Source organism: Balearica regulorum, chromosome 20 (genome assembly GCF_011004875.1).
Source record: "Balearica regulorum gibbericeps isolate bBalReg1 chromosome 20, bBalReg1.pri, whole genome shotgun sequence".
NCBI classification, from domain to species: domain Eukaryota; kingdom Metazoa; phylum Chordata; class Aves; order Gruiformes; family Gruidae; genus Balearica; species Balearica regulorum.
Window position 1 is genome coordinate 12,044,315 of NC_046203.1, and position 20,705 is coordinate 12,065,019.

Below are 20,705 nucleotides of genomic sequence, written 5' to 3' on the forward strand. Positions count from 1 at the left end.
CTGGCTGTGCTGCTGGTGCCCTGGCTGCCACCTGGGCTTGGCTAGGGACCTGGGTGGGGGACACACACCGGGCTTCAGCAGGAGAAGCCAGAGGAGAGAGATACGGCCCTGCAGAACCCTAAGTGGGCAGGTCCCTGCGGGGATGGGGACAGCCATGTCACCTGTCTGGGGACACCATGTCACCCTCCCGGTGCCAGCAGCTGGGAGATGCAATGAAGCATTTGGGGTGCAAGTGTGTGTGAGAGGCTTGTGGAAGGGGCAGGGAGGACTGCGAGGGGGTGGGGGGAGATGGGGTGGATTTGGGGGGCTGTGCTGGAATCCATGGAGGGGGGGAGAGGGGTTGAGGGGCTGCAATGGGGCAGTGGGAGATGGCAAAGGAGAGCTGGGGGGCTGGTGAGAAGGTGGAGGAAGGCTGCATGGGGATGTGCGTGGTGTGACTGGGGTGCTCAGAGGGGTTGTGAGGGCTGTAGGAGGGTGCAGGGGGCTGCAGTGGGGTGTGCATGGGGAGACAGGGTGCATGTGGCTGCTGGGGGGTGTGGTGCTGCGTGGGGGTGCAAGGGGACTGCAAGGGATCAGAGGGTGTCTGGGGCTGTGTGCAGGGCTTGTGGGGTGGCTGTGCTGGGGGATGGTACCCCGCAGCCAGAGCGCTGCCATAGCCTGCCGTGGCTCTCAGCATGCTGCCCCCAGCCCCCGCTTGCCATGCTGCAGCTCGCTCGTTGTGCTGCTCGCCGCTATCTCGACACGCTAAATATAACCGAGTCCTTGCAAGTGGACATTGCAGCCAGGCTCCCGCGGGCCAGCCCTGCCTGCACGCCGAGGCACCGCGGCACTGCCGGGCTCTGCATCGCCCACGGGTCCCACACTGCAGTCCCCTCCCAGGGACCCCATCCCCAGGGGCAGTTACGTGCCCTTCTCCAGTTTTTAGCACCCGGAGGTGCCGGCAGCCCGGCGAGGGCAGCACCGACATGCTGGAGGGTGCATTGCGCTGCATTGGGTCCCTCTGGGGACAGCTCTGGCCTGGTTTGCCCAAAAGACCGTTCTCCCCCCTCCATGTAATGTAGAGCAGGGACACGTGTCGGGCCTCCCACGCGGTGGCAAGGGCCCCCCGGGTGTCTGAGCCCCCCCCCTTCCCGCAGGCCCCATCTAGCCGAAAATGCCCCCAGCCAGGGCCGAGCTGGAGCTTCTCCTGATGGAGCTGCTCCACTTGGTATAAATAAATATTCTTCGGTTCGAGGGGGCTGGGGGGGGGGGGGCCTCCCAGCCTGACCTGTTTTGGGGTGCCCTGCTCCCGCCTGCCATGCTTTGGTGCTTTGCCAAATGCTGAGAGTAGCTTGAGAGCCCCGGCAAAGCCCACGGTCCAAATCTCTGCCTTTGTGGGCACAAGGGGTTCCCGCGATGTTGTGCTGGCATGGGAGCATCTGCTCATTCCCCGCCGACCTGGCTCCCTTTGCAGGAGGAAGGGGAAGGGGTGGGTGGGTGGGTGGTGGGACCCCACAGTCCCCCGCAGCTGCAGCCCTGGGGAGGTGCCACGGCATGTTTCCGGGGGAGAAGTGCAAAGCCAGGACACACAGCTGGTTGCACAACCCCAGCATGGCCAGGCTGGAGGACAGGGCATGGCGGTGTCAGCCAGCTCCTCAGGATGGGCAGGGTGGGGACGGAGAGGGGTGACAGCACAGGGGGTCGATTTGGCATGGGGTCTGCGTAGAGCTTTGGCAGGGTGCTGAGAGGAGGCTGACAGGCATAAATAAGGAGCAGCACATCCCAGGCTGCGAAGATGGGTGTCAGCACCTCGGGAGACTGACCCGCCCAGTGGGATCTTGGGGGGGGATCATGGAGGTCTGACACCCCCTGCCACCACCACCACCCCAAAGCCTGCAGTTGTCCCCATCCCCTCAGGGCACAGGTATCCCCAACAAGTCACTGCCAGCCCTGGCCCCACAGCGTGGTGGGGAGCAAGGCTGCAGAGGAGCTGCACCATGGCCCAGCAACACCCCCGGGAGGTCCCAGGGAGCGGGGCATCACGCTGGCTGGGGCACAGCCCCCATGCGGGGCTGGCTGCCAAGTCAAGAGCAGAGCCCATATCCCGCTCAGCGCTGAGATACTGCTGCCGGCCGCAGCCGTGGGCAAGTCCCACGTGGGCACAGTCCTGGTGCCATGGTGCAGTGGGCTCCTCCGCCTGCGGTGCCTGGCTGGGGCCAAACTTGCCTGTCCTTGGGCACAGGGTGCTGGGGTGCTTGGGGTCTGCTGGCCCGTCCTGCTCCGTGCTGCCAGCGCCAGGCTGCAGGGACAGAGCCATGTTTGCTTTCTTATCGTGGTGCAGAGCAAGGCATGAGCACGGGCTGGCACTGCTTGGCCAGGGCTGGGAGGTGCCGCAGTGGGGGCAGGCTCCCTCTCCCAGGGTGGCTGGGGACCACTGGCTGTCCCCATCCCCTCCTCATGTCACCACTGGACCCCAAGGGGACATGCTCTGCCTGGACCAAGCACTGAACTCAGCCAGACACTGCTGTGGTACAAATGCAAGTTGTATTTCCAGTCCATGCTGGGGAACCCCAGTCCATCTGGCCCAGGCGCAGGCGGCACAGCCCGTGGCACAGCCCTGCTCTGCCCGCAGAGCCCCTCCAGTTCCCGGCCCTGTGCCAGGGATGTGCCCCCGGTGCAGGAAGGGCTCCCGCTCCATCCGCCCCTTCACTGCTGCCACGCTGTGGTGCCCAGTGCCTGGCAGGACACAGGCAATGCCTGGCTCTGGGGGTCACCTCCCTCGGCTGCCCGCTCTGGCTCCTCCACTGCCTCACCTGCTCCGGGCTCACCGGCAGCGCCAGGGCTTCCCGGACAGCTCGGTTCATGAGTTTGCTCCAGGCTGGCATCGCCACTCAGCACCAGCCCCCAGGGGTGAAGCAGGAGTGGGGCTCCTCTCCCCAGGCACGGCCCATCCTGGAGGTACAAACCCAGCGCTATTTATCAAGGATGAGGAAGAGCATCACCATCAGGACAATGGGGAGGAAGATGAGGAGGAGGCTGAGCATCTCAGCCACCAGCAGCAGCACCAGCACCAGGAGGTAGCAGCAGCGGCAGCGGCGCTCCAGCCGCCCCAGCCCATGGATGAGGCAGGGCGGGTAGCGGATGCAGGGCAGGCACCCAAACATGCGGCTGGTGTGGAAGCGCACCTGGAAGCGATGCTCGAGGGCACCGGCGAGGCCCGGACGCCGGGGCGGCAGGGCGGGGGGCCGAGAGGTGGTCAGGGTGCCAGGGGAGGTGGGCTGGGCATGCAGCAGGAGCAGCTCCTCTTGCAGCTTGCAGATCTCCCACTCCAGCATGGGCGTCTTCTGGCGGCAGATGGGGCAGCGCACGCGGCCGAACTCAGCACCAGCGGCTGTGTCCATGATGGCACGCAGGCAGGCGCGACACAGCCCATGGTTGCAGTTGAGCAGCGCTGGTTTGTGCTGCTGGTCATCATAGGGTTCCGTGCAGATGGGGCACTCATCCTCGCTGCCCGCTGGCACACAGCACGGCTCTGCCACCACCTCACTGGTGGACGTCTCCTCTTCCTCCCCAGAGAGGCTCAGGATGGAGCTGGAGGCGCTTTCCAGGCTGCGTGACGCCCCCTGCGCTGCTGGGCTCTCCCCGTGGGGGAGGATGGGGCTGGTGGCAGCAGCAGCGGCAGCGGGAGGGTCCTGCCCCGCAGGCAGGGAGGCACCATGGGCAGGCGGCTCGTCATGCCCGGGCAGGAGCGGCTTGGTTGCGTGCTCCGCCAGCGGCGGGTTCCAGCGGCCCCAGGCAGCGGCGGGTTCCTCTCCGCAAAGCCGGGGTGGCTTCCCGGGGTCCCCCGACCCCACAGTCTTGCTCTCACCCTGCTGCCTGGCACAGCCCTCTCCGCCAGCTGCCTGCACCAGCTGGGGACCAGGCTCTGCCTCCTGACCCGCTGCTGGCTCCATGGGGGTGGCTGCTGCACAGCCGTTCCCCTCACCCAACACCCCCTGAGTCCCCTCGGGGCCTGCTGCGGGACGTGGGTGCTGCTCCAGGGCAGGAGCTGGCCTTCAGCACGGCTGCCAGAAGGGTTTAAAGGCAGCGGCATCCACACAGAGTCCCATCATCCCTTTGGCGCGGTTTGGGACCCCCTCCCAGGCTGATGGGTCAGGAGGCCCCAAAGCGGGGTGCATCCCCATCACCCTCACCGATAGGCCACCCCAAGAGGGGCATCGCTGTGAGCATCCAGCAGCCACTTCCTCCTCCTCCTCCTCCTCTTCCTGCTCCCCAGCGCCGACGTAGTAGTACTGACCCGCCACGGTCCAGAGAAGAGAGCAACGAGCTGGGCGCTGCCAGGTGCTGCCCGCTGTGCCGGCAAGGGGTGCGGGTGTGGCAGGCACCCGTGCAGGCAGCTGCTGCCTGCTGTGGGCCAGGCAGGGCTGGGGCCGAGCCTGGCTCTCACCAGTCTGGTTTGTCAGCTTCTGGAAGCGACTCAAATGCAGGCGGCCCGGGGCAGGCAGCCATGCCTGCGCCAATCAGCTCCCGCGGGAGCTGGGGAGGAGCTGGGCCCACGGACGCCTCTTCTCCTCGCCCAGCAAACATGGAGCCACTTCTGCAGCCAGCAGTCCCCACACCACTGCCCGTGGGGCATGGCAGCATGGGCCCTGCGCTGCCCCAGTGCAGCCCCCTCACCCGGCTAACCCCGTCCCTGCGCTGGGCCACCTCTCTGCCGTGCCCCACAAGCAGCTTGCAGGGCTTGGAAGGACGAGCGCAGCCTGGATAGTGCCCCATGCAAGGGGATGGTGTCACCAGCGTGATGACCGCCACGCAGCAGCTCCACACTGTCCCCCCCAGCTGTCCCTGGAGCGTGGAGACACCCAGCCCAGCCTGGGTCTGCAGGTGCAACAGCTCCAGCAAAGCAGCGGTGAGGAGACCTGAGAAGCACGCCGTTTCCACTCACTGCGGTGCTGTAGCTCGAGCAATGCCCTGGGGCACCGCTCACCATGCCGGACCCCACGATCCGGTGTGTGGGAGGGTGGATGGGTCACAGGAGTGGCATGGCGCCGCTGTTCCTTCCTGTCCCAGCCTGCTCCCAGGGACTGTCCCTGCCTGATTCATGCCCTGGGCCCTAATTGCTATTTACGCAGTGGCACCAAGTTCAGTGAACTAGGGGAGGAAGGTGGTGGCACTGGCCCCACTCAGGGCCAGGAGTGCGCACGGCCCCGAGGTCATCGGGGAAAGGGCTGGAGGCTGCCAGCTTGTCGGGCCCTGGCTGGAACCAGCTCCCAGGATGGGGTGGAGGATGTGTCCAGCTGAGCAGGTGCTCAGGGAATGGGGTAACTCAATGGGAACTGGCGCTTGGGGAGCTCAGAGCTCAGCCTTGAGCAGGCACAGGAAGATGAACCCACAGCAGAGACAGAGGGATTGAAACTTGCTCCTGCGCCTGTTCCTGCTGGCCTCAGCTACTGGAGACAGGGGGAACAGGTCTGTCAGGGCAGCCTTCTGCAGCAAGCGCTGCTGCTGCTGACTAATGCCAGGGTGGAGAGACTCCCATGCAACAGCTCACTTCCTCTAGGTCCTACCACAAACAACGGCTGCTGCCAACGCTGCTGCTCACCCTGCACAGGGACCCCAGGAGCTGGAGCACGTGGGACAGCAGCTCAGTCCCACGCAGGAGCCAGCCAGGAGCATCCCACCACAGAGACTTCTCACCTCTGCTCCGGTGGGGTGTGGGCATGGGAATCCAGGCTCTACCCACGCCAAACCAAACGCACGCTCCCAGGAGGTGGGTTCCCCCTGCCCGCCGGGGCCTTGCTGCCATCAGACAAGGGCTGGCTGGGTAATCCCAGCCCCTCCACCAAGCCCCTGCCCTGGCTGGGAGAATCTCAGCCCAAGGGTGATGCCAGAGACAGATTGTTTTGCTGCTTCCTTTATTCAGGCAGAGCTCACAGGGAAGGGGCAGGCAGAGAAACCAGGCTTACGACCAGGTTTCAGACTGGAAGCGCTGGGACCGTTCCAGGGCTGTTAAATGCTCCTCTGCTTCAGAGGGCGACAGGCCACCTTCCAGCTGCAACACCGTCTGCAAGGCTTCAGCCACGGCCGCTGGCATCTGCTTGGCATTCCTGGAAGACAGAGTAGGTGGCATGATAAGAGGGCGAGCAGGAAAACTGGGTGCACATCTGCAGCCCCAGTGCTCTGGCAAGGCAGCCCATCAGCAGGGCAGCAGTCCCTGCGGCCGAACCCACCGTCCCCCAGACACTGCTGCTGCAGTGGGAAACTGCCTCACCCTGCAACACAGGCTGCCTGGCGCTGAATAAATGACAGGCTTTGAGAGGCAGCTCCTACCACTCCCTAGAGAGCGGCGCCGTTATCCACACAGGGCTTTTCAGTGCCGGCATTTGCCAGCAAGGATGTGGCCGTGGTACCCAGTCCCCAGTGAAGGAGCATCACAGCTCAGTAGCCTTAACTCCGGCCCCCATATTGCTCCATTTCCCATCACCCTCATTAGAGGGACATGGGGAATACGTACGAGTCATAATTTATCGGCAGGAGGGCAGGAAACTGTCCTTTCATCTCAGGGGAAACATTTGATGGCAAACATGTCTGACCCTGAGCTGGGTAAGACGACTGCTGTGAAGGAGCAGCCACTACCGTCCATCCGCTGCCTCCTTTCAAGAAACCTGAAATGATTGTTTTGATGGCGACATTTGTAACCAAAACCAGTTCAAACCTCAAAATAAGAGAAATGGTGAAAAAAGCATGAGCTCCTGTGCAGAAAATACCCGGATAGGATTCAACACTTCCAAGTGCAAATTTTTTCTTGTGGGAAATAGGAAATTCAGATTTTTTCCTGGAGAGAGTTTCATTTGATGAACTGACTGTGCAACAAAAACCATCTAATAAATATTTTCCCAGGCTGCTCCAATTGGCACGAGCATCTGGCAACGTCCTTGCTGTTTCCCAAGAACAAGGCAGAGTTCTGACTTGCGTTTGAAGCTGATTAACATCCTAAAATACCCAGAAAGGAGGTCTTCTTTTTTTGGAAGAGTCGTATTGTTTCTGAGTCAGGCACTGATATTCAAGCACAAGATAATGTAGCTGGGCTTGTGATGGAAAACATGTCAAATATCTATTTTTTGCAGAAAGAGAGACATTTTCAACCTTTTTGCCCCTGGGTGAGATAAGCTGGGCACAATCAGGGAGAAGATACAGCCCTGGGTCCCCAGCCCCTGCCCTGGCCAGCAAGGGCCCAGGCAGGCAGACGCACCGTGCCACATGGTCCAGAGCCACTGCTCAGGGACGCACAGCCCAGGATCCACTTTCCCTGTCTTTCTCCTAGTGTGGCTGAAACTGTGAATGCTCTTTTTAGGGCAAAAAAAGGCCATTTTCAGGCTAGCCCACCTGCACCTTCCCCTTGGGCGCTTACTGGCAGTTCAGAGTCTGTGGGCGAGGGAGAGACACTATGATCCCAGGCGTCTTTACACGTGGTGTGAGCTGTTCAGGAGGGGTGGGAAAGTGCCTGCTGCAAACAGGACAGTTGCCACTTGTACAAGGAGGACGATGCTCTCAGATCCCACCTGCCTGATCGAGGCTGAGGGCCACCCTGTGCCAGGGACGAGGATCCCAGCAAGATCGGTCTCAGGGCAACCCTGATGTCCAAAACACCATCCTCACGGGCACTGCAAAATCCTGCAATAGGGAGAGCTGTGCAAGCCTTGCTCTAAGACACTGATCCTTTTTTTGACAGCCCCCAGGGTGTCTCCATCAGCAGCAGAAAATAGCAAAGAGGACGGAAGAAGGAGGGGACAGAGCTACCAAGACACCATGCCCAGTGGTCACCCAAGAGCTGCCCAATGGTCTCAGCATTTGGGCTGTGGACGGAGGTACAACCCCAAGTTCCAAGTGCAGCTCGAGAGAGGAAACCAAACCAGAACCCCAGACCCATGGGTGGGAATGACCAGTTTGGGGAAGGGTCCCAGGGAGCCCTGTGATGCACTGAGGCACGCCAGACCAGGCGGAACCACCAGTGCAGCAGCAAGCAAGGGGTGGTGGGTGGCCTGGCCTCCACTTCCTGGGCAGTAAACAAAAATCTCCTTCTCCCAGGAATGCAGCGAGGCCAGTCTCACCCTGCAAGGCACCAGGGAAGTTCCTGCTCTCATGGGGAACAGGCAGGAAAGAGCCTCCTGCAATTGCTGCTTGTGTTGACAGCAAGGCACAGGTTTGCACAGTACTTTCCAGGTCACCGGGTGCGCGACAAACACCATCGCCAGCCTCCCGCCGGCTCAAGGAGCACAAAGCATTTCACAACCCTCGCCCCGGGCAGCAGGTGAGCAGCCTCCTCCCTGCCATACAGGCAGTGACAAGGGCAGGCAGGTTAAGGGTTTTGCCCAGCAAAACAGCCACAGAGCCAGGAACGGAGCTGCAGGTGCTCTGCCTCCAAAAGCCAGACCTCACTTTTTTGGCCAACAGTTCAATTTCCAACCAGCTCCAGGTAACCACCTGGCAAGCAACTGCGCTGTCAAAGGAGGCAGCTGCGGTGCAACGCGGCTTGTCCCTGCCCCGGGAAGGCAGTTTTGGGTTCAAAGAGCCAGCCAGGATGCGCCGAGGGTCCCAAAAGCTGTTGCTCATGAACACCAGCACCGGTGGAATGCTGGTATCTTATGCATTAAAAGCCTCCTGCCCACGTGAGTGGCCACAGGAACCGCACAAGCCTTTTTCTTTGGTTTCACTGACCCCCACTGGAGAAGAGGGGTGTGAAGAGAGGCCAGGGCTCTCCCATGTATGCATTTGCTGTGGGTCAGAGGCCAGGCGGCCCGCTGGCAGGTGATGCCGGTCATGGGCACTGGCAGTTGGAGGGACAGGCACACGGGGTCGGCTGCAGCAGCTTTGCCACAGTGCCAGCTCTGCCCCTTCCTAACTGAAGCGCAGGGTAGATGAGAACTGGCCCTCCCAGCCCAGGGCTTGCAGAGCAGGACATACGGAGAGGAGGAACAAGCCAGTCCCTCTGCCGTGGTCAGAGACCTGCAGGGTGCAGGGTGTGCTCGCTCTGGAGGCTGAGCCAAGGGAAAGCCTCCAGGGAAGTGGAGAAGCAGCGACATGCGGCCCCCCTCCCCCAGTCCCTGCGGGGAGACCTCTCACTCACCCAGCCAGGTAGATGTGAGCGTTCCTGCTGCTCAGCAGCTCCCACACCAGCCTTTGGTTCTCCCGGATCCGGTGCTGAACGTAAACCTTCTCCTCCTGTGGGTAAATCCTGTGCTGAGCACAGCAGCCCTGGCAGCAGCCCCATCCCAGTACGCCTGCCCGGCCCTGGGGCGGTTCTCAGGGGCTCTTTGCAAGAGCCTGGGGCAGCGCATCGCCCCAGAGTGAGGGGCACTGGGAGAAGCTGCTGGATCAACTCTCACACAGGGAAGGGGATTCCCACACCTCCCGTCAGTGCACCAGGATGGGTCGGTGGGAGGTGGGTGCAGCAGCAAGAGCTTCAGTGCGGAACGTGCCCCACGTAGCCCACTCAAATCCTTTGGCTGTCCCCTGCCTGCTCCAGCTCTGGTGAACAGCCAGGGCCATCAGCTGGGGAGTCCCTGCAAGGGCTCCTCTCCCAGCCCTCTCCTCTCCCAGTGTGGGCAGAGGAGGCTCTGTGGCCCCCCGCCCCGTGCCAAGGTTGCTGCAGGGCAGAGACCCTTCCTTGCAGCCCTGGCTGCTGGTCCCAGCCCTGTCACCTGCTGGAGACCTGAACCAGCTCAGAAGGGCAGAAAGCTCGGAGGGATGGCCTCGGTCCCACTCCCTGCCCTCCACTGTGCTTCGGGACTGGATACGACTTGCTTTTGGCACAGCACAGCCCAACCGAGGAGAGTTCCCAAAGGGTTAATCCACAACACTTCACACATCCAAGCAACTGCCTACGGCCCTGGCTTCTGCCCAAGAGGAACACCATTGCCAACGTGCCTGAATTCACTGCTGGCCCAGACGGCTCCTCCGTGACAAAGGTGACACTGTGATGGAGGCCAGGCCCTCTGCCGCGTGTCCCACCATGCCGGTATCTGTGCAGCGCTAAGCTGAGCTGCAGGCACAGCCCCCCCTCCTCATCCTCCTCCCTCCCGTCCAGCCCCAAAAGCAACAAGGCTCTCGCTGCATCTCAGGCTCCCTGCGCGCTGCAGTTTGGAGGTGTGCGTGGGAACAACCCCAAGCCGCAACCAGCCCCAGCTGTCACAAGAGCTGGTCACGGCACAGTCAGCAGGTCCCACGCGGCTCCACTGGCTGCATTGCACTGGAGAGTCAGGTCACCCCCCGGCACTGCTCCAACCGGGATCCGGCGATGCAGGAGGTAAGCAAGCCCATCGCAAGCACCAACACAGCCAGCCGGTAGCTCAGCTTCAGCATCATTAACATTAATCAGCTAAGTGCTGACAGAGGCTCTGCCGAGGAGGCTGGGGCTCCAAGCGGGTCATTTAAGGACCTGCAGCTACCTGGAAACCAGAGCACCCCAGTGACAAACTCGGGTCACGACGTCTCAGCTAAACCCCAGAGCATCCTGCTGAGAATTAGCGACAGCGGCATTAGGCTGGGATCAATCAGTCTGCACTGCAGGGCGGACGTGATGTGACAGAAGGTCACTGCAAAAGGGACCTTATGGAGAGGAGAGGGAAATCCCGCTCAGCTATGGAGCACCGTAGCCCCTGCCAGGCTCTTTGAAAGCAAAGTTTTTGATGAGTTAATGTGGTATCTCCTAGACCCACAGATACGATGGCCCAATGTGGCACATCCCACCCAGCTATGCTCTCGCTCGCCTCCCTGTTGCAGCACTGCAAGGCCTCAGTGGCAGAAGACCCTCATGACAAACTGCTTCGCCCCACAGAGCAGGCGGAGAAGGGAGGCCGGGAGGCACACCCCTATGTGAGTCCAGAGTCTGCAATGGCAGGAGGTGGCTCTGGGGCTGCTCTCGAGACTTGGGGAGCAGCAAATTCCCCCTTCACTGTGTAAGCCACCAGAAAAAAGGCAGACCGGTCATCCAACAAACCTCTGCCGTGCTGCTCCTGTTCATCAGAGGCTTGGAAAGCCTTCGCTTGGAAAGCATTCAACTCATGCCTTACAAGTGACTGGATAAAAGATGCTGGCTGCATGTCAATGCATGCACACAGCCAGGAGAAAAGGACTGGTTCAGCTGAGCTACCTAGAAACACCCATTCTCACTGACCCTTTTTTATCAGATCTCTCTGTTTCAAAGGCAGGCTGAGCTTTCAGTGCCACCAAGGGACAGGGCAAGGCCATGAAACATAGTCCCGGCTCACAGAGCCTCTCCAGCAACATAAAAAGCCCTGCAGCCCAGAGAGGGGCTGAGAGCTGCCCACCAAAGACACTCACTGCCTTGGAAATAAGGGAGCAAAGTGAGGGGATGAGTTGTGGGGGTGCTTGTACCTCTGGAGAGCTTTCTCCTGCATGGCTGAGGCTCAGGGAGAGCTGGCACGGAGGTACCACAAGCTGGGGCAGGAGGCCAAGCTCCTTGGCTTCAGCCAGCAATCAGAGGGACATGGTGGGGAGGGTGGCACTCAACCAAGAAAGGTTGTTGCCTGGTGACCCCCCTGAGAAGCGTGGGAGCCTTTTATCACTCACGTGGTCCAGCCAAACAAAGCTGGCTAATGCCTTATCTACTCTGGTGCTCGCCAGCCCTGCCCCAGCAATCTTTCTAGCTCAACTCAGCCAGACACGTCCTGGCTGGGCATCGGCACTGCAGAGCTGGTAGGGATCCCGCCCAGCACTGAGGTGGTGTGGGGAGCAAGGGGACCACTGTGACACCCCAGCAGGCCCTGCGCAGGGCACGGCAACAGGTACAGGGGCCAGACACACTGGCAGAGTCCCATCAGTGCTGCCTGAGATGCTTCTCTGTGCACCCTCCTCCTCTGGAAACTAACCTGGTCCCTGGAGAAGGCCGTGAAGAGTGTGAGGAACCCCTTTGTCACCAGCTCTTCCCACTCCGCCTGGCAGTAGAAGTCCTTGGATTTCTGGCGGCAGCCAAAGAACAAGCAGTTCCCTGAAGAGAGCAGACCACAAGGGCTATGCTGGGTGGACCGAACACCCTGCGAGTGCTGGGGACTGTTGGTGCCCACGAGACCTGTGGCAGAGCCCCAAGGCTCTCACCTCTCTGCTGCACCTGGCTGATGGTCCTGGCCTGGAGGAGCCAGAAGCCATGTGAGCATGAAGCCGAGACCTGTGGCAACCAAAGGCCCCTGTATGCTAGAAAAGCAGGAGGTGGGCGCCAGGCAGGGCAAGAGGAGCCCCCCAGGGCTGCCAGTTCCCCTCCACCAGCCTCAGCTTCCTGCTGAGACCCAGAGCTGAGCTGGGGGAATAATGGGACAAGGCCAGAGGCACGACTCCTTGCACAGCAGAAGATGAGCTCAGTAACCCATCTGCACTCAGAGAGCCAAGAAAGAGCCTCTGCACAGCCCTACCCTGCCCCAAGGAGCAGCCGTGCAGCACAGCCTGTGAATAACCACACAGGCTGCACACACCAGGCTCCAGCCCTCACCTGCCCCAGAGCTCAGCTTGCTCCCACTCAAACGCAGCAAAGCCTGGGCCTGTCTGAACCCTCAGGAGCCCCCAGTCCCTTCTTCCTGTATGCTGAACACAGACCTGTCTGCAGCAAGGGGCATCCTGAGTCCCTCCCAGGACCATCCCTCACCTCCATGTCCTTGTGCCACCCGCTCCTGTATCGCTGCTCGGAAAGGTGCCACCCCTGTGCCAGGGCCGATCATGATCACGGGGGTTTCAGGGTCGGCTGGGAACTTCATTCCTCCTTTCTTCACCCACAGAGGCACCCGGACATCACCTGCAAAACAAACAGACCGACTAGCATAACCCCACCACCACTGCACCTGTGACACCCTGCAGAGGGTGAGCTGGGCATCCAGCTCTTCCAGGATGGTCCGAAGATACAGACAGCACCTGGCTTAACACCACCCTGGCACCAAGGCACCCCTGGAGCCACGGGCACCCTGTGCGTGTGTACGAAAAGTGCTTCAGCTGTCTCAGCACTGTCTCTGCAAGCACCTGAGTGAACCCCAGAGCAAGGCAAGAGTCCCACAGCACACGGGCTGCGGGACAGTTTCCTCCTCACACAGCTGGTGCGAGGGAAGACAGCAGTGGAGGCAAGCAGAGATCTCAACCTGGCTGTCGAGTACGGGGGGGCCAAACTTGCCTCCTCTGGGAGCCAGAGGAGGGGTGCAGATCCCCACCTAGGTATTCAGGGAAGACCCAATCTCGCCCTGGAGCCATACAGAGCAATTCTCTACCATCCTGCAGCAGGGAGACCCCATGTGCTTGTCACATTTGCTTGGGGGCCCAGCTGGAGGGGTTTTGTGATTAGAGCGGATGAGCAGCACACACAGGTTTCACAGGACAGGGTGGATATGCTCAAAGGAACGACCATTATTCCCAGAGCTGGTGCTCTGGGTCTGGAGGTGTCCAGCAGTCAGAGCACTAGCAGCACCAGGACACCAAGGGCAGCCCACTGTGGGACAGTGGGGCATGCTGGCACTGGGAGCAGGAGGGTCAAGCAGCTGGGAGAAAACCAGGAGCTCAGGGTGCTAAGGGCAAGCTGGAGGAGCACGCCATGCTCTGAAGAGGATGGGAGCAGCGAGGAAGGATGGCTACTGTGAGTTCAGCCCATCTTGCCAAACCAGTACGCTCCAGCTCCCCGTGGTGGTGGTGCTCCACCCAGGGTCTAGGCAGTTCCAGCACATGGCCAGCACGCACACAGCTCCAGTCCTGTGGGATCAGCACTGCGTACTGTGGCAAGCACAGGGTCCTCACCGAATCCAAGCAATGGTACCTTGCTCTGGGTTGAGAGAAGCCAACCAGGTAGAGCAGAGACCACGGCGGGGTTTGCTGAGTCGTGTCTTGTACCGCACTACTGCCATGAGGATCTGGATCCGGTCAGGGTGAGCCTGTGTCCAGACAGGAGCCATGAGAAACGAGAAGACAGCCAGTATGGCTCTGCAGGAAGAGCCCAGTGCCTCCTCAGGGAATGAGCCTGTGCCCAGCTCCTGCCAGGGCATCTGCAACACTCGTCCTAGCCAAAAACGGCCACTCAGACACAGAATGGAGCACATCCTTGCTCAAAACCTTTCCACTGGGAAAGGGGGTTTTCCCAGAGCAGCACTACTGCAGGAACGCTCTGCTCAGCTGGCAATGGCGACAGAGACTGTCCAACCCAAGAGGCCCTCACGGAGGGCAAATGCCACCCGTGTTTGGGCTGATATCTGCCAAGCCACCCAGGCCAGGTCCCACTGCCCCCTCCCGGCAGCAGCAGGAAGCAGCACTCCCCCTTCCACAGCCACACCACCCAGGGACGCTCCCAGCCTCCTACTGATCCCAGTGACAAGGACACCAGACCTCTACAGTGCACCGGGCCAGTGCTGGCACTTGCAGGGCTGCAGGAGGGCAAGTGCCCTGACATGGAGGCTGGCACAGCCCTGGGGTTTACATCCAGCATGTTGGGTTGACGCAGGCTCACAGCGGAGCGGAGTTCAGGGGGGATGTGGGTGCTCACAGGGTCTGGGAATACAGCCTGAACATCCACAGTTCACATGGCACCAACTGTCAGCCCTGCCAGACCCTCAGCTCAGAGCCTGCCACGAGGCCAAAAAGAGCTGAGCTCTTACCAGCATGGAGGAGGCGATGGAGAAGGCACGGGGTCTGATGCGAGGGATGAGGTCCAGCAGGTATTCGGGTGGAATGGCACACGTGGTGTGAGGGAAATCCCAGAGGGCCTGTGAAGCCAAGGCAGGGTGAGACCTGGTACACCCCAGAAGGCAGCCTGCCTGCTTCCTGGGGTGTCAGAGGCTGTGCCATGCTGCCCTCAACCGAAGGCACCACCCGCCCTGTCCCACTGCCCTCCCCTCACCCCCAGGGTGTGGCACAGGGCCCACTGCAGAGCCCAGATTTGGAGCAAGGACACTTCTGAAAGTGGGTGAAGTAGATTAAATTCCCCAGCCAGGAAATTATGGCTGATCATCTGCCCGGGTGCTTTAAGCCATGGCGCAGCCCTCAGGGAGTGGGTTTGCCATGCTCCCCCAGCCCTACCTCGAGGGTGGTCCTGCGGGGCCGGTTGCAGTAGCTGTACAGCTCTTCCTGGCCCTGTGCAGAGCTGAACTCCTGCAGCTTCTCCCGCTCCAGCTCGTTTGTAGAGAAGTAGGACAAGAGCTCGAAGAAGGAGCGCCGCGGCACGCAGGAGATGTCCAGGTAGTGGGTGACCAGGTGCCGGATGGTGCAGGGCTGCGGCAACAGGGCAGGGAGGGATGTGCCTGCAAGGCGAGGCAGCAGGGAGAGCTCAGTGCCACACCGGGACAGGACACCCGAGCATCGCCTGCCTGCTGCCCCCACAGCTCTGGCACTCCCCAGGATGGGGCAGCAGTGTGAGTAACCCTCCTGGGGTCTTGGGTTGGGGAGGCTGCACAATCCTTCACACTCTGGGCTGGGGGCTGCAGGGACAGAAGGCATGGGTGCAGCCTGGACGTTGCTGGGTCCCCCCCACGAGTCCCACTGGCCCTAAGGTGGGATCCACACGCACAGAGCGCTGGGAGGGAAGGAGAGCCTCCGTGCTGCGAGACAGGCAGAGGTCCTGTACCCATCAGCTACTCCCAACTCCCTGTTTCCTGTGCCTAGAGCAAAGGAAAAGCAGAGCTCCAGGCTGGGCCAGAGCTCAGGGGGCTGCCCCACCACAGCAGGGAGGGAACGGAGCAGCAGACAGGACCTACTGGGCTCCGTGGGCTTCAGCACAAAGCGTCTGTCTGGATCCAGGCGCAGAAGCTGGCAGAACTGCTGCACATCGTCGGGGCAGTTCTGGGGCTGGATCATCACCACATCTCCCGCGCTGAACCTGTGGATGCAACGGGACCTGCCAAGGCCAGCCACGGGGCAGGCCCGCCGGCACAGCACCGCCATCCTGACCGGCACCCGCACCAGGGGAGAGGCCACAACTCAGCCGAATTTCCAGCGTCACTAACGTTGTGCTCTCTAACCTGAGGAGGCAAAGGGAGCTGGTCCACGGGCAGGACCCACACTGCCACACACCCTGACTTTGTCACGGAGGAGGACAGTGCAGCAGGGACCACGTCCACGAGGCTGCAGCCTCAGATATTACAGAAGAAGGGGAATGGAAGACGACAGCAGGCTACGGGAAACCCGATCCTGCACAGCAAAGTTTGGGGGAGTCAGGAAAATGCTCACGTCATCCCTGAGCCCGTGACATCGAACTCAATGAGCCGGACATCCTGGAAATGGCATTCTGCCGTGACCCGCTGATTGGACACCATCCGGGCAGCGAAGGGGTGCAGCTCGGAGGGAACAGCCCTGGGTGCTGTCGGCTGGAGCAGGCCACCGTCAGGATGCAGGGAGTCCTCAGCCAGGTAGTGCAGGGTGTATTTTGGGGGCAGGCTGTGTGGAGGAGAGCAATGCAGTGCGGTTACCTCCATGTCACAGTTCCCCTGCTGCTGCAGCGCTAGAGGCTGGAGGCAGGGAGAGGCCTGAAGTCTCCCACTATACCCGCCACCCAACGTCCCAGTCCCCTGGAGCTAGCCTGTGGTAGGGGAGCGCAGACTGCCAGGAGAAGGAGATGCCAAAGGCTCCAGAGCAGGCAGAGGCAGGCTGGGCACACACGCTCGGCAGGTCTGCCAAGGGCAGAGGCACATCAGGACAGCAGGATGGGCAGAACCCTGCTGGGGCAGCTGACACACACACCTGGGGGACAAGAGGACATCCCATCCAGAGAGAGATGGGCGGCCAAAGTCCAAGGGACACCTGGGACACCACAAGCTGTGTGGGGAGGCTTCCTGGTAAAAGCAGGGCATATCTCCACCCTGAAGAACAGCCAGGGAAGCGTGGGATTTCACATTAGCCAGCTCCAGCAGTCCCTTCCTACACTCACCGTGTATCTGGACTGATGATCTCAAGGCCAGGAGGAAGAGGATACAAGGCGAGGATCTTGTCCCATAAGGCCAGGAGCCACGGATCGACCACCGCATCTGGCCTGCAAGTGGGAAATTCAGGCTGCAGCAGTGCACCATCATCCCTTCAGACTCAAGTGCTGCTACCCCTGCACCTGGACAATATTGGGCCCCCTCTGGGAAACCACCTCTGCTCCCCTTTCGCTGCACAGTTGCTCCATGCTGTTCCCTTCCAGCTTCAGGTCTGGAAACATGTCTCAGCCACTCTAAGCACTCACTCGCTCTCTGGGGCCCAACCACAGAGCCCAACCACTGACGTCTGAACAGAACCACCCACCCCCCAAGCACAACCGGTGGCCATCACCCACCCCCCCAAGCCACACTCAGCTCTGCCCCCTGCGAGGAGCACAGCTCAGGCTGCTGTAATGCCTGCAGGTACGCGGCTGTATGGCACAGCCATCCCCCGGCCCAAACAGGGCTGGAGCAGAGTTGGAGGACGCTGGCACATGCTGGGGATGTGGGACACCCCGGAGAATCAAGTTACGCAGCTCCTGGGACAAGACAGTTATGAGCAGAGACCAGCACGTTCACTGAGAGCACCAGGAGGCTGCTGGCCATGTCTGGGGCACAGGAGCAGAGCCGTGGTGGGAGCAGCACACCACTGTCCCTGAGGCTGGGGTAAAGCATACTCAGCCCTGCCATCAGCTTGAGGACAAAATTGTAGGGCACCCCAGGGCTCCCCCACCCCCCCCCCTCCACTGGGCTCTTACCCCAAATCATGCTGATCATCTCCCAATGCCACCGGCAGCAGAGGATTGCCCCCAAGCTGTAGCACCCGTTTGTGCAGCTTCTTCGCAACAAAATTAAACCTGAGCAGAGAATAACCGCAGCTGCAGAGGGCAGGGCTCCTGCAGCAGGACAGCAGGCACCGGCTGCATGAGCCAGCACATGCTGCCAGGGCTACGCCGGAGCAGCACAGAGGCAGGTCTGGCCAGAGCCAGCACGCACGACCTGCCCAGCCCATGCCTTGGAGAAGCAGCTGGCTGCCACTTGCTTGAGCCACACAGGCTGTGACCAGCTTCCCTGAAGGGACTCGGGGAGCTCCAGCTTCCCTTTGGGGCAGCTTGGGCACATTTTCTTCCCTTTAGCCCCTCACTGCCCCATAGAGCTCAGGCACACTCCCATCCCTCCCACTACAGCTGGGTCAGGCACATGGAAACAATCTTTGGGGGAAGAATGGGGATGAATGGGGCTGGCTGCCACCTAAAACTCTACGTTTCATGTCTCCTGTTGGCTTGGTCCACTGAAATTGCTGTGGCACAGGCTTTCCTGCAATCCAGAGAACTGCATGTCTATAATAACTGACTGGGAAACAATGTGCAAGACACTGCAGCAAAGCATCTCCTTGAGGAAGCTGGGAGGAAAGAAACGGGAAGAAGCCCAATTCCTGGGGGTCAGGAGGGACACAGGCTGGTAGGGCAAGGATTTTTAAGGCTAGTGGGAATTCTGTTTCATCTGAGCTGGTGCTCTCCAGTCAGGCTTAGTCTCGTCTTGCCTCCTTCGTCACGCAGCCACTCTGCTCTTGCGTGCAGCCAGAGCTGCAAGGAGTGGCTGTTGCAGGCAGGCAGGCAGGGAGGGAGCCGCAGAGCTGCTTACTTGGGATAGGAGGAGTCACCAAGGCCCAGCACGGCATAGTCCAGCTGGCAGAGGGAACTGGGCGGCAGGTTCTTCCGGAACAGAAACCGCCAGAACATCTACGAAGGACACGCCGGGAGTCACGCTGCTGCCATGGAAGCCTGCCTGCCCCCGGCTTCACCCACCCACAGGGTCCCTCCTGCCCTCTGCGGAGTGCCGACAGAGCGGGGAGCATGGCTTTCTGCAGGGGCAACCCCTGAAAGAAGCCACCACTGCTGCCTGCCAGGAGGACGATGCTCTGAACCCTCCACAAACCCACAGGTCTTGCGATGGCGGGGCCCTTCTCAGCCGTTAACGCTGGTGACACCTCACCAGCTCCCTGCCCGTGTCCCATCAGTACCACGAGATGCGAGTGGTGCTGCTCCAAAGGTCCCCCCTCTAAAAATAACCACTGCTGAAGCTGCTTCAAGAGAGCAACCCAGTCACTGGACCAGGAATATAAAAGCTACATGGACAGGAGCATGTCCTACCTTCATGTTGTCAGGTGGGTCACCCTGGCCGGTGGTTGCACACACAAATACCACCAGCAGCTCATTGATGAGGTTGGCCTGTGTGCACAAACACAGAAAGGCACATTCAGGTCAGCAGCCTACAAACCCACGTCCCGGCTGTCCCAACAAGGCTGCTAACATCACATTGAATTTGCAGACAGACCACGCTCGGAATAAAACCCACAGCCCCATGCGGCACAACCTCCTCTGCAGGCACTGCAGCAGCATCTGCTGCCCACACACTGCCTGCAGCACTGGCTCCTTGGTGCTCCTTGTCTTGCAGGGTACAGCTGAGCATCTGTCATCTAACACAAACCCCATCCCAAGAGTCAGTGCTTAGTTTTCACATGTTTTCAGCTGAGTTAAGCACAAGCTGCCCTCAGGAAGGGCATAGAGCCAAGGTCTGGTGAAATACAGCAGGTCACAGCAAGGGTGGAGGACGCCCAAGTGCCAGAAATGGGGTGGGTGGAGATGGAGCAAGACCAGAAGTGCCCGGAGCACCCTGCTGCGTCACCACTCACCACATCATAGCTGTCCAGCGCCTCCACTCTGCACTGGAAATGCCGCCGCTTGGCTTCTCTACCAATTCTCTCGGCTGTGTCTTGAGCTGTCCCAGTTTGGCTGCCAAAAAGAACAAGGAGTTTCCGTTCCGCCATCTGCAAGAGGCAAAACCAGAGAAATCACCAGGAGGGGAGGTGAGAGGATGCAGAGCCAGACCTTCTCTGGGCTGGGTGTCACACCGACACCCACCCAGGCTTCAAAGGAGTGCCAGTGGCTGCGGGCTCAAGTGACATCCGTGGGGTCCACACTGCAAACAGCAGGGCCAGGGAAATCATTCAGGGACAGCAGTGCCACTCAAGGCTCCCGGACTGTCTTTCCGCTCTCAGGCAGTGCTGAGTGACACCCCCTTCACTGCAGCATCCCTGTTTGCAGGGACACTTGTCCCCACTGCCAAGGTGAAGGGACGGGGCTCGCTTGGGAGTCTAAACCCCAGGGACAGCGATCCATTTGGGCTCATTTTAACTGCCCTTGTCACCGCGGGGTTCAGCTCACCCCTGAGCCCCTGAGGTCGGCCCTTCCACCCTTCCGGTTTAAATATACCCCCTCTGCGAACCGAGGGGGCCGGAGGAAAAGCCGAGGAGCTCGATGACGGAGAAAACCGTAACACATTGCTCTCAAACTACGAGCAGCAAAGGCCCTGCGTACTACCAACAACCGCAGCCCCGCGGGGAACCCAACCCAGACGGACCGAGCTGCTTCCAGAATAACGTAAAAAAAAAAAAAAAAAAAAAACAAACCGAAAACCCCCCCCAAACTCAAATATAAATCCTAAGCAGGGAACTTTACTGTAGCACCAGGAAACGTCCCCCCTAGCCCTGAGGAAAGGGGTTTGAGGGGGGGTGTGTGTGTTTCTCAGTAGGACACGCATGTCAGGGGGGGCCGGGAGCCGGAGCCGGGGGGGGGGGGCCGGGGCTCGGGGCCGGGGCTAAGCCCCGGCCCCGAGCCCCGGCCCCCCCCCGGCTCCGGCTCCCGGCCCCGCCGCAGAACCCACCGTGCCCTCACCATCCCCACCCCGCCACTTCCTCTTACCTCACCACTTCGCGACGCCTTCCTTTTA

General features: G+C 60.8%; 2 protein-coding genes across 14 annotated transcripts; both read right to left on the minus strand.

Moving 5' to 3' along the window:
- Positions 1-2,506: 2,506 nt before the first annotated feature.
- Positions 2,507-4,439, minus strand: LOC142604607 (ring finger protein-like). Its single transcript, XM_075772028.1, has one exon. It carries the CDS (start codon positions 3,930-3,932, stop codon positions 2,952-2,954), a length of 981 nt encoding a protein of 326 aa, XP_075628143.1. The 5' UTR covers positions 3,933-4,439; the 3' UTR covers positions 2,507-2,951.
- A 1,438-nt stretch (positions 4,440-5,877) lies between these two features.
- On the minus strand, positions 5,878-20,696 carry NDOR1 (NADPH dependent diflavin oxidoreductase 1). 13 transcript variants are annotated; one of them, XM_075772019.1, is made up of 15 exons: positions 20,678-20,696; positions 19,609-19,743; positions 19,067-19,144; positions 18,558-18,655; positions 17,672-17,770; positions 16,883-16,984; positions 16,186-16,392; positions 15,714-15,835; positions 15,040-15,260; positions 14,619-14,726; positions 13,787-13,901; positions 12,638-12,784; positions 11,871-11,989; positions 9,107-9,201; positions 5,878-6,086 (listed from the first exon to the last, which is right to left on the minus strand). In XM_075772019.1, exons 2-15 carry the CDS (start codon positions 19,741-19,743, stop codon positions 5,942-5,944), a joined length of 1,791 nt encoding a protein of 596 aa, XP_075628134.1. In that variant the 5' UTR covers positions 20,678-20,696; the 3' UTR covers positions 5,878-5,941. The 13 variants fall into 13 exon arrangements, with proteins under 13 accessions (XP_075628134.1, XP_075628142.1, XP_075628130.1 ...); XM_075772027.1 differs by having other exon boundaries at positions 19,609-19,708; positions 20,678-20,688; XM_075772015.1 differs by lacking the exon at positions 20,678-20,696 and adding an exon at positions 20,651-20,677.
- Positions 20,697-20,705: the final 9 nt, after the last annotated feature.

What these genes read in the sequence shown, in the direction of transcription:
- LOC142604607 (XM_075772028.1), bottom strand. Translation starts at nt 3,932, where the DNA reads ATGGAGCCAGCAGCGGGTCAGGAGGCAGAGCCTGGTCCCCAGCTGGTG.
- NDOR1 (XM_075772014.1), bottom strand. Translation starts at nt 19,923, where the DNA reads ATGATTTCCCTGGCCCTGCTGTTTGCAGTGTGGACCCCACGGATGTCA. An exon ending in GGCACTCCTTTGAAGCCTGG is followed by an intron (nt 19,709 to 19,837) that starts GTGGGTGTCGGT and finishes TCTTTTTGGCAG; the next exon opens with CCAAACTGGGACAGCTCAAG. An exon ending in TTCTCTCAACCCAGAGCAAG is followed by an intron (nt 12,785 to 13,786) that starts GTACCATTGCTT and finishes TTTGTTTTGCAG; the next exon opens with GTGATGTCCGGGTGCCTCTG.